The 12109-nt window shown below is 35.0% G+C and overlaps 1 protein-coding gene across 1 annotated transcript; it reads left to right on the plus strand.

Annotated features, from left to right (window-relative positions):
* The first annotated feature begins 236 nt into the window (after nt 1-236).
* Nucleotides 237-11218, plus strand: LOC150094260 (uncharacterized). The gene is made up of 5 exons (XM_090412433.1): nt 237-448; nt 786-961; nt 6718-6952; nt 7088-7215; nt 9924-11218. Exons 1-5 carry the CDS (start codon nt 237-239, stop codon nt 11216-11218), a joined length of 2046 nt encoding a protein of 681 aa, XP_090268559.1.
* Nucleotides 11219-12109: the final 891 nt, after the last annotated feature.

A 12109-nucleotide genomic window follows, 5' to 3' on the forward strand; every position in this document is an offset into this window, starting at 1 on the left:
TGTACTTTCATAATAAAAATAACAATGAAATTTCTATTATAATCCAATGGTAATTTCATTGTTGCAGGAGAACAGATGCAAGTAAATAATTTGGTGTTTTTTTTTTTTTTTAATTAATTGGAACTCTTAGGGAGGTATGTCTGGAAGTTAACGAGGACATTGGAACCATCTACACGTAACGAAGGCCAGCGATCTGGATCCAGTGCATAGACAAACGAACACTTGTACCATCCAGAATGGTGTCCATATTACCGCCATCTTCGAGGGATGTGGAAATGCTCACCACCCAAACAAACTATAAGCAGACTCCTTTAGCAAAGGTTTCGACTCGCTATATAAATGAAACAAAGTCATCAAACACTGAAGAAAATGTAACTGGAAACGAAACAACACTTCCTGCAGAGGATCTCCGATACATTGTCATTGATGGCACCAACGTAGCTTTAAGGTAATATTCTCAAAAAAAATATTTCTTTTTGTTTTTATATAATATTGTAGCACACATCGGAAAAGAACAATTATTAGAGCATGCGTACAATTTATCAGTGACATCACTGCGATCTTTTTTAATGTAGAAAACCAACAGAAGTTAAGATTATCCTGAACAATATTAAATATTGAACAATATTGATCTCTAAAAGTTTAAGACGGATTTGAAGCTCTTAAAAGGCTTTAAGAGCTTCAAATCCGTATTAGCGCCATATGCAAATCGAAGCGCATTCTCTTGGCTTTATATATAAAACTGTCTTAGTAGATTTAAGCAAATTTAAATTACTTATTCAAAGACTGTCATTGAAGTGTCCCAATGCATTTTTATTTAGTCACGGTTGCCAGCAATATTTTTCATGTCGAGGAATCCAAATCTGTATTGACTGGTTTCGCATTAGAGGTCATCAAGATATAACCGTTTTTGTTCCCCTTTGGCGGAAGGAGTCGTCCAGTTTTGACGTTCCGGTGAAAGGTAATACAGTCGAATTTTCCTTGAAATCCTCTTGATACATCTGTCTTTCAGAAGTAAAGATAATTAATACCACACCATTACTTCTTAGATAAATTAATCATTGCATTTGTTTTTATTGGCAATTTTAATATTGATGTACCAAAAACGCATCCATTTAATGCATAACAATACAATTACGACAATGTAAACTGCTGCAATAGACAAATATGGTTTACATTGTTTGCCTTGTACTGTTACTAGTTCGTGTCTATATCATTGTTTCTATGGTAACCGAAATGCGTAAATAATGCCATGTTAAGAACCAGTTTGGTTGTTTTAAAAGCTGTGAGCCCGCCTTGCAATGGTTTTACGACTTATTCATTTTTGTCTCCTCACATCCGACTTAACAATACAATTGCGACAATGTTGAACTGCTGCAATGAACAAATATGATTTACATTGTTTGCCTTCACGCTTTCCCACTTGTACACACGCCTAAGAACTGGTTCCTACGTAAGAAATATTAACACCTAATGACAATAGGAACAAGCAATGAACGGAAACCGGATACAGAATGTTTTATAAAGACGGACGCACTTTCACACATACGTCTTTTGCAGGTGTTCCAAGCAATGAAGACAGGAATGAAAAATGGCCCACTTTGTATAATAAAATTGCAGACTCGTATCTGGTTTGCCAAACGAATTTCTCAACGGATTCTACATTGTATGCCTTATTGACCTGCATTTAATGATAATAAATGACCATGGTTACCGAAATACTAATTAATTATTGGAAATACATTAAGCTAAAATAATCTTCTCAAATAGTGGAGTACAATAAAAAAAAAAAAATGTATGGTAACGTCTCTTTTCTGAGAAAATAAATTAAACCAAGCTAAAAATTCAAACTTATTCGACTAATAATTCCACAAACAAATAATTCAAATAAATGATGAATTATTTGTTTGTGGTCAATGCGTTCTCATTGACTTTACTATCATTTTGCGCTATCGATTTACGATAGTGAAGTTTTAATTAAATCTTCATTATCGTAAAAAAAAAAAAAAAAAAAAAAAAAGAAGACGAAGGAGGAATATAAATCTTAGTTATGATGCCCTCAGTTCTTTCTCCATTCTGGGTTCATTACCTAACACCTCTATTTTTCTAAATTGCTTATATTGCCCAGCTTTTGATCTAGTTTGTACTTTTAGACAGTCCCCCCCCCCCATAACAAAGTAGACTGTCCCAATCCAATTTCATAAGAAACATTTTTAAATTGAAAAACAAATCTTCGTAAATTTTTAAATTACATTTGTAATAACACATTTACTTATTAGAATACGTGCGTGGTCTGAAAAGTTCTCGGCCTAACAATGAAAAAACGAATTAATAATTTCAAAATTATTTATATTTTTCAACATAATCTCCCTTGAGACTAATACATTGATTCCAGCAATGCTCCAGCACCATTATCCCGTCCCTGTAGTGGTTCTCAGTAAGTTTTGCAAAATACCCCTCTACAGATGTAATCACTTCTTGATTCGAAGGAAAATGCTGACCGGCGAGGAAGAGTTTTAGTTTTGGGAAGAGATAGAAGTGGGAGGAAGCCAAATCTGGGGAATAGGGTGGATGTTCCCACAATTCATAGCGCAGATCCCTTAATTTTCCCATTGCCAAAACACCTTTGTGGGCAGGTGCATTCTCCTGATGAAAGATGATTTTTTTCTTCTGCAAACCTGGTCTTTTCTCACAAATTTTATCGTCTAGTTAAAACAGCGGAATAATTCCCCGGTTATTGTTTTACCCTTTTCAAGATAATTAATAAACAAAATGGTTTTACCATCCCAAAACACCGATGCCACGACCTTGTCTTCTTTAGCGCTGAACAACCGGCTTCTGTCCACTGTTTTGACTGCTGTTTGGATTCTGGTGTGTAATGGTGAATCCAAGTCTCATCCATAGTAATAAATCGACGCACAAAATCAGTTTCATTCTTGTTAAAACGCTCCAAGCACTGTTCAGAGATTTTCACGCGAGTGCGTTTTTGATCTGCTGTGAGCAAGCGCGACACCCATCTTGGGCAAAGCTTTTTCATTTGCAATTCTTCATGCAAAATATATCCTACACGTTCTTTTGAAATGCCTATAGTCTCGGCAATTTCACGCACTTTGACTCGTCGGTCATCCAATACCATATCGTGCACTTGATCAATGATTTCTGGTGGTGTTACACTTTTTTTGGACGTCCTTCACGTGGATCATCTTCAAGGCTGGTATGGCGACGTTTAAACTTGATAGCCCATTTCTTAATTGTCAAAAACGAAGGAGAAGGGTGCCCATAAACTTTTATGAACTTCGAATGAATTTCTTTTGGCGTTAAACCTTCTTTTACAAAGAATTTTATAACCACACGATACTCAATTTTATCCATTTCAAGGGATGCAGACAACACTTTTGCTTCAGGCAGCTGTATAAAGCAAACTACTTGATAGAATGACTTGCAATTTCACATGGATGCTTATGTCAGATATACCAACTTAGAAAAAAAAAATCTTGCCGATAGTGTTGCCCTTTTATGGTTGAGGTAGAGGACTTTTCAGACCACCCACCTACGAACGTTCAGAAACTAACATTAAACTTAAACTACCAAAACTTAAAATATAAATATAAATAAAATATTCTTAAGTTATAGAAACGTTCAGAAACTAAGATTAAAATAAAATATAAATAAAATATTCTTAAGTTACAGTTGCGATGATTCTGAACTAAGGGAAAAGTAAACCAAGAATACGAATGCCAGCTAGCCCTAAAAAATAAAAATTCAGACAACCCTTTGTAGACGACTTGACTAACTTTAATTTATTTTGATAAAAACAGAAAAATACTTAATTTTTTCAAAATACTATGTTAAAAATATAGTATTATATTACATTATTAGTATAATATGTGATATATAATATTTTCTGGTATAATAATAATGTTATTATTGTTATATTATATTAATCATATCCTGTTGGTGCCTGACGTCATCGCTAACAATGAATCAAACCTCCAATGAAAGGTTGGTTTCGTACTATCGTTTGCATAGAGATTGGAATCTCTGTAATGTCACGGATAAAGGCCAGTTATCGGTGGGAAGGGGAGGGGGGCATAAAATACCAGAATTCATTCGTGGAACTACATGTAGGAAAGTAGAAAAAGCTGCAATTGTGTCGAACATCGCCCGTGCTGTACAGATATTTAGTAACCACCCTTGTAAAAACGTAGTCTATCCCTCGCACCTACTAATCGCCCAATTAGGACAAGATTGTACTACCAAAACGTACAATGGAAAGTGTCTCACCCCCCAATTACAACAGCGCCGATTATGAGCACGTGGCTGCCACGAGACACATTCCACCAGGTAATCATGACATCAAACAAGCAAGAAAAGTCGTTAATCACTTAGGAGAGACCTGGTACGTGATGCCATTTCTTCGAGCCCTCCCCCCCCCCCTTAAGCTATTGAAGTTATCACGGTGTGGTGACCTTCGTTGTGAAAGAACTGAATGACGCCAACCCTGTTTTAGGTATCGTCAATGCACCGACGGTTAGCCATAGTATGAATGGAGCAGAATAGATCTATTTTTCGTTATCTGGGAAGGTCGTGTAAGGCTGAAAGGTCATACAACCCCAATCTCTCGGCACCTTCCTATTTTTTTTTTTTTTTTTTTTTTTTTTTTTGAAAATGTAGAAACTTGTTGAAGGGTGATTAGTCACGTTTTCCTCACTTTTCAAATGACCTTACTGATAACACATTAGAAACAGAATACAGTAAAAGATAAATCTTTGTTGAAAGATGCAATTTTAAAAAAATAGAGAGAGAGAGAGAGAGAGAGAGAAACAGGGAGAAAGAAGTTGAGTTTATATATTTAGCTCTGACTGCATTACTGAAATATTTTTGGCCTAGAACTTTTAAACACGAGATATACACGCGGTATCCAACACGTGCAGTTGTTGATTTCAGCTTTTAAAATAGTCTAGAATCTCAACAATGAAACAAACATGAATGAATGCGATACTAACCATTGTCGATCATTAACAAATGCTAAAATGTTGATTGCAACCATTAAAATTATTTGTAGGCCGAATTATACAAATTATATTAACACATTAAAAACATGCGATCTTCATTAGTTTGCTTTTATGATTATCACAGACAAAAATATATTTTGATTTTTTTAGATATTTTATGCTCTTTTAAAGGGACAATTGCGTTCTTTACGAAATATCTTTGATCAGATAATCTTGGCTTGTCATTACCTTATTCAAAAGTATACATTACACAACAATCACAATAGCTAACACTTGTTTGATCGGCATATTCTCAAGAATGTTACTTGGCTTACAGTTTTATATATTAATACTTGTTTATACATATACGGATTATAAAAAATATTACCATATTATTTATAATCCGATATAAAATAATTGGGAGAGTGTAAACCAAAAATTATAACAGCTATAATTAAATTGTAGTATCTGTTCTTAAAATAGTTTTAAAGTTCTCGATCGCTGCGCCCTCTTGCAGTTGAGACAAAAGCTATAATTAAATTGTAGTATACAGCGCATGCTCGATCGCTGCGCCCTCTTACAGTTAGATTATTTCGTACACAGTGCTGCTATTTATTATTATTTTATCGTATTTTTACTACAAAAGATACAAGAAATACGAAAAAGTTTTAAGTTATATGGAAAACATTATTAACATTTAACCAATAAAAAAATAATCCAACAATTTTTCTTCAATTCAAAGAGAGGGAGGTAAACAAAACTCGAAGATCAGCGCAAGAAAAGAAACTAATCTAAATCGCCTTAGGAAGTTTCGACACTAAACATTATCTTGAGCAAAATGTCAACGGTGTTCTTGTCTACAGCTCACTTCACGGTTGATAATTTTTTTTTTTTTTGGTTCTCCTGTCCCTCTCGATCACGTTACTTGTCTATAATCTGGATGACGAGCTCTGCCAAGGGATTTCGCTATAGGAGATAGTGAGCTACAATGTCACTTGTTGACGTCATTGGCGACAACCAGTATATTGGATACTAAGCCATCTACAAATACTTTCCATAGCAACGGTTTTATATTTGAATACTGAGAAGGTTGTAATTTTCTTATGTTTTTTTAGATATTTTGATGTAGATCATGATTGCCACTTGCCGTTGCTTGGAAAAACTGAAATCCTGATCGAAATTTCGAAAATAATGTACGGGATTGGATTTAGCGGACTTTAAGATGTTCACCAATCATATATAAAGAAACAGTTTGTAACAATGAGATCTCTGATCCCTCTGTCAATGATCTACTAAATAACATAACAGACAATCACAATTTAATTAAAAAATATATAATAAGCATAAGCATAAAAATTGACCGAAATGGGGGAAAAAAACCTTATCTCACCCACAAATGTGCTAATAACTCTCTGCATATCGTTTAATTATATTATTATAATATAAAACAATTAAAGGTGTATAAAAGTTTGCTAAATATTTTTAAATATTTTATTATGATTAAAAAAGTTTTAGATATATTTACAAATAAATATAAATTAAATTATAATTTCTAAGGACAATATAAAAATTATTGAAATATATGGAAGAAATTTTAATTATTACGATAATTGGCTTAATTTATATGATTAAGCAACTTTGATGTTTTTATGAAATAGAGAACTATTTTATCTTTGTTTGAGCATTTTATTTTTATCATAACCATTTTTTTTTTTTTTTTTAGATTCGAACATCCTTCCTCAGTTGGAGAAACAGCGTCTTTTAGTGTTTACCCCTTCCAGGCACGTAGCAGGTCGTCACGTGATCTGTCAAGACGATCGCTACATTTTGAAATTGGCTGCGGAAGTAGATGGCGCTGTTGTTTCGAATGACGCGTACCAAGATCTTACAAAAGAAAATAGACAATTCCACAAATTAGTTCAGAAGAATATTCTGCACTTCAGTTTCGAAAGAGACCGGTAGGTGGCGCTTTCGAATGGTTACTGACAAAAATAAATTTAAATAAAAAAAAAGTTTCGTGAATGTATTTAAAGTGAATATTGGCGATTGTTTAGCATTCTGGTCATAAGAATTTTTTTAATATCGTATTATAGGTTTATACCTGAAGAATATCCCTTAGGTAAGAAGGGCCCATGCTTAGAAATGTTTCTAAGACAATCACCACCAACAGCTAAGGTAACGCCATCTATCGGATGCTCAAGTGACACATATTTAGACAGCGGTAAATATTACTTTTTTTTTTTAATCCACATCGTTACTGACATTTAAAAATAAATTTATGATAATTATTTACGAAATAACAGTCTCCTATTAATGGGTAGACATATTTTCAACTACAGTTGAAAATTTAAAAGAAAAATTGCGGTAAGATGAAACTGAATTTTAGATTAATGAGTGAAATGTAATCTTTGAGACTGTCACATATACGCATGCGCCTTAATAAGCAAATAACTATAATAACTAATAACAATAAAACATCGTCTGTTTCAAGAATGATTCAATTGTCAGTTTAATTGTTGGAGACATTAAAGAAATATTTAGTAGGTTTTTTTTTTTATTTATTCTTTATAATATAAATATCTCGTTTTCGTATTATTGCATAGTTTGTTTCAATTTTTTTAGTTATATTCTGATAACATACAGAAAGTAATTCTTCTTATTCGCAGAGAAACTAGAATAAAAACTGACGTAATGGGCTAAGAGTAATTCGTGTACAAAGCAAATACGTACAAAAAGGGAAGAAAAAAGAATCCGAGTGCTATTAATGGTTAACGGGTGTAGGGGAAGGGGGTAAATGAGCTTAATTAGATATCTGAATAATTAACTGACTGAGCTAATGGAAGAAAACCTAACAAGACAATATAAGAAACGAAGAAAAATGGTTAGTGAGAAGGTACAAATCACTGCGAGGCAAATTTGTGTTACTGGAAAGAGAGAAGAAAATAATATAAAAAAAAAAGTGTACTTATGCTAGGGGAACTTGTTACGTCTGCAGTAATGAAAGTAGGAAAAGTTGGGCCAGACATCCACTTCTTCGAAGATTCCTGAAAAAGTGCTGATGGCTTTAATAATCTTGCAGCGTCTACAAATAGCGCTTCCGTAAGTTTCGATCCGGGTTCGAATTTCATACAGAAACCTTTATAAGATTTTTCGTTTGAAGATGGATTAGTTCGTCTGATGTAAGGGGGGGGGGCAGTTTCGTTCTAGAAGCTGTGATTTTTCATTCCGCATTTGGTCCGTAAAACAGACGCAGTTTAGGTATAAGACAAACCTTATCCTTTTTAAAATAGTGGTTACTTGGTGTATCCACAAATAATTAGCTTGAAAAAGAACTATCCTCACCGATCTCGTGGTTTTCGCAACCAAACTTTTTATTCTTGTATGAGAATATTTTCTTCTGTAGTTAATGTAAATAATTTACACAGAACTTGTTAAACTAAATGCTTTCTCTTTTTTTTTTTTTTTTTGAAAAAAAATGTTACTTTCATTTTGACATTTTCATAAGTAATATCCACTAATCGGCCATCACAATGATAGCCAATTATCGATTTCTCTTTTAAGAAGGCAATGCAAAAATGTGGTGAATTCCCTTTTCTTTGAAAAAAAATAAAAAATTGAAACAGTATTTCCGGTGAGTCAAACGTTCACCCTACGTTCTTCGAAACAGGATCAAGATGACGGTCCTCTCTCGTGATTACTGCTTCTGTATGCGGTGCTGACTACACACTTTGCTGTCCAATTGTAAATAAAAAAAAAGGGATATTTTGTATTAATTGGCTTGTCGACCCAAGTTGAAGACCCTCCGTACTTTAGTCGGTATAGACGAAGCCCTTTGGTGGGAAAGACCTGGGTTCGATTCCCGTCAGTGATGTGAGGAATCTTTATCTGGTCTCTTTCGACGAAAGGTGAAGTAGCCACTCTGATGCGGAGGTAGAGGGTTTTTTTCACCCGGAAACTCGGGTTTTTCGTCCCCAGAACAGGCAAACTGGCCACGTGAACACACGCATCTACAGACAAGAACACACCGGGAGGCTTAGGACCAATCACCTTAACCTCGAGACGGTCGCGGTTGGGAAGTCCACAGCTAAGAACCTTAATGGTTCATGAAAGCTTACGAAGAAGTAGTAGAAGTTAAAGATGTCTTTTAGTGTATCGAATGAGCAACTGGAATGGGAACGAGAAGGCATTCCGACGCAGACGTCTCTTCAAGACGATCCAGATTGAAATTAATAACTACTATTATTTAAGGCGAACAATCGATACGACTTTCTGAACCTATGACCGATTATTCCATCGCACGAAAGTGTATTCTTTTGTTAAAATATGTAAGCAATAAAAGCGTTGTGGGATTGTGTTGTTCTTAATTTCTGAACTTTCTGAACTTTCTGAATTTTAATTTCTGAACTTTTTGAATTTCTGAACTTTCGATTGTGATCGAAAGTTCAGACACTTTCGATCATAATCGTACCAACGCCCCCCGTAAACAAAAGTATAGAATCTTGAGATTCTATACTTCCATCATTCCTCTTCTTCATATCATTCTTCCTCAATTTCTCAAGATGGTTTCTACTTCCTCTATTTGTATAAGACAAATAGGCGAATATCTCTAATAAGATATTAGAAAAAAAAAATTAAAATTACATAATTAACATACTTTTGGTTTAATAAAAATTAACTTTTTATTCATTTCCATCATATTTCAATCTTCAGATATTTTCGATGTAGTGCAAGCTCGAACTTGTAACCTGTGGAACCGCGCTCGATACCACAAGATCAAATCCTTCTGCACAGAAAAAAAAAAAACTAGACTTTTAGTGAAAAAAAAAAAAACATTCTTAAATAACCATTCAATATTTAGAAATGTCTTTCTTAATATTATTTTCTTTTCACTTAAACCCATACGTTTGACAGAATATTTGTTTCTTGCAGTTCCAACGATTCTGACAGTTCCTTCAGCGCCCTTGACGGCTGATAACCAACTTGCGGCAACTTCCTTTTCAAAATTTAACTGCCCGAATCCCATCTCCGGTGGGCCTGCTCTCCGTAACGACACACTTAGCGGCGAAGCGAAAAATATTTGCAAATTCTATGAAATGCCGCATGTTGTGGCGAGAGGCAGTAAGACAAATTCCGCACTCGGCTTCCCCAGACGTCGCCAACCGCTCAATGTAAAGAGGCCGTTGTTTTCGGCAGATATTAATCTTACTTCAAGGCAGCTTCCTTCCGCAGTTAATGTATCGACTTCGTCTCGCAAATCTGCCGAGTCAAAAAGTAATAACTGGGCTTATCTTTCTTCATCTCTTCCAGATCGAATTCCTGAAGTTTGTGCTGATAGCTTTCTCGAGACCAGAGGCGATCACCTGTCTGTTGCTAAACAACTCTCCGATCCCGAAGAAAAAAACAATGAAAAAATGTGGTTTGTTTCCGGAAATCAATCGAAATTCTGTTTCCAAAACGGTTCGCTAGATGGCGCCACCGGCTCGAGTCTTAATGGTCTGCAGATTGCCGAGAAATTGGTTGAAGCCTCCGTACCACATAAGTGCAATCATTTCTGTTCCGAAGCAGAAGTCATGTGTCCTGTTAACAAGTCGGATGCGTTTAATCGATATTCAGAAACATTAAAACAAAGTTTAGGTTTAAAAAAGATAGAAAGTGTTAACGAACGTAAACAGATTCCTTTACACAGACTTTATACAAATGGACAGCGGAATAAATGGCATTTAAGAAACGCTTCCAACTTTGCTCACCAGATGGCACCAGCATCGAAGAGAAATGTAGATGTTCAAAGAAAACAACATCCCTTTGGTTATCTGCCAGTACAAAGAAATTCAAAAGAATTTGTTGCCCATGCGTTTCCTGTTTTCAAAACGACATTAATGCCACCTATCGGAGAAAGCTGGACAATTCAAAGCTCTAATAGTCGAACGTCAAATTGGGACGATACGTTAGTACACGATGGGAAGTTCAATGATGTTGATTCATTAGAAGAGATTGCAAACTCTCTAAGTAATATCTCGGTATCTTCAAACAAAAGTCCTCTGCGAGATCCTCTGTATGGATCCTTTCAAGACATTGCACGTACTGATAAGCACAAGTCAATGTCTTATCACTTAGCGTCTTTATTTCCTAAAGAATGCGTAGCTGTTGCTATGACAATGCATCCGCAAGAAAACGATCCAAAGAAAATATGCAGTGAAATCCTTAAGATTCTTGCTAGGCAATAACTTAATTGAGATATTTTTCTCACCTTTTTTATCTTTCTTTGATGTAAAATATGTAATGCTGTGATTCCAAGAAATGGTACAGAATCGCTTCAAATCCCCAATAAATTTTAATAATTAATTTGTCATTTTTGCTGCATTTTTTCATACATGTAAGTTGCTCAATAAAATGTTTTTCGATGCATTCAAATTATTTCGAAGACACTTCGCAAACATTACGTATATTGTCAAGATGGGTGAAGCCAAAATGCTTTTCATATTGCCCTTTGTCTGTAAAGGAAGTTATTTGGGAAATTTGTGATCTTTAAGCTCGTCCTCTGGGGGCAGTTGTATTAGTTATAATCTACTGGGAGTAGAATGGCCTTCGGTCTTTTGTATTTGTAGTACTTTGTTTCATTGTAATTGATAGTTCGTACGATCAGCGGGTTTGAATGCGAACTTGACGAAGAATTTTTCTGCGAGATCACGAAGAGAGGAGATGTATGGAATGCCGGTTTCTCGATGAAGCTGTGAATTTCTGATAAACCATCTAGAATCATCCTTAGGCACTTGCTTTGGATTCTTTGTAGTTTTGAAATGTTTGATCGTGACGTGTGACTCCATACTGGTGAGGCGTAGGTAATAACTGGACGTATGACCATCCGGTAAAGTAGTAATTTATTTTGTAAGTTCAGTTTACTCTTGCGATTGACCATTGGGTAGAGTTGAGCTATTACTTGGGATGTCTTGGAGTCAATGAGATTGATGTGCTTGTTAAAAAGGACTTTCTTATCAAGTAGTACCACAAGATATTTGGTCTCTGATTGCCATGGGATCTTTTGACCAGAGAGCAAGATGTCTTCTTTAATGCGGCCCTTTTTTCTAGAGAATAACATGGCTGAGCTCTTGAGGGGA

Source organism: Typopeltis vanoorti, chromosome 22 (genome assembly GCF_054136105.1).
Source record: "Typopeltis vanoorti isolate ZY-2024b chromosome 22, IOZ_Tvanoo_1.0, whole genome shotgun sequence".
Taxonomy (NCBI): Eukaryota; Metazoa; Arthropoda; class Arachnida; order Uropygi; family Thelyphonidae; genus Typopeltis; species Typopeltis vanoorti.

Excerpts from the sequence above, each read along its gene's own strand:
- LOC150094260 (XM_090412433.1), top strand. The coding sequence starts at position 237 with ATGGTGTCCATATTACCGCCATCTTCGAGGGATGTGGAAATGCTCACC. Across the intron at positions 449-785 it reads GGCACCAACGTAGCTTTAAG|ACTGTCATTGAAGTGTCCCA; the intron begins GTAATATTCTCA and ends ACTTATTCAAAG. Across the intron at positions 962-6,717 it reads TTTTGACGTTCCGGTGAAAG|ATTCGAACATCCTTCCTCAG; the intron begins GTAATACAGTCG and ends TTTTTTTTTTAG.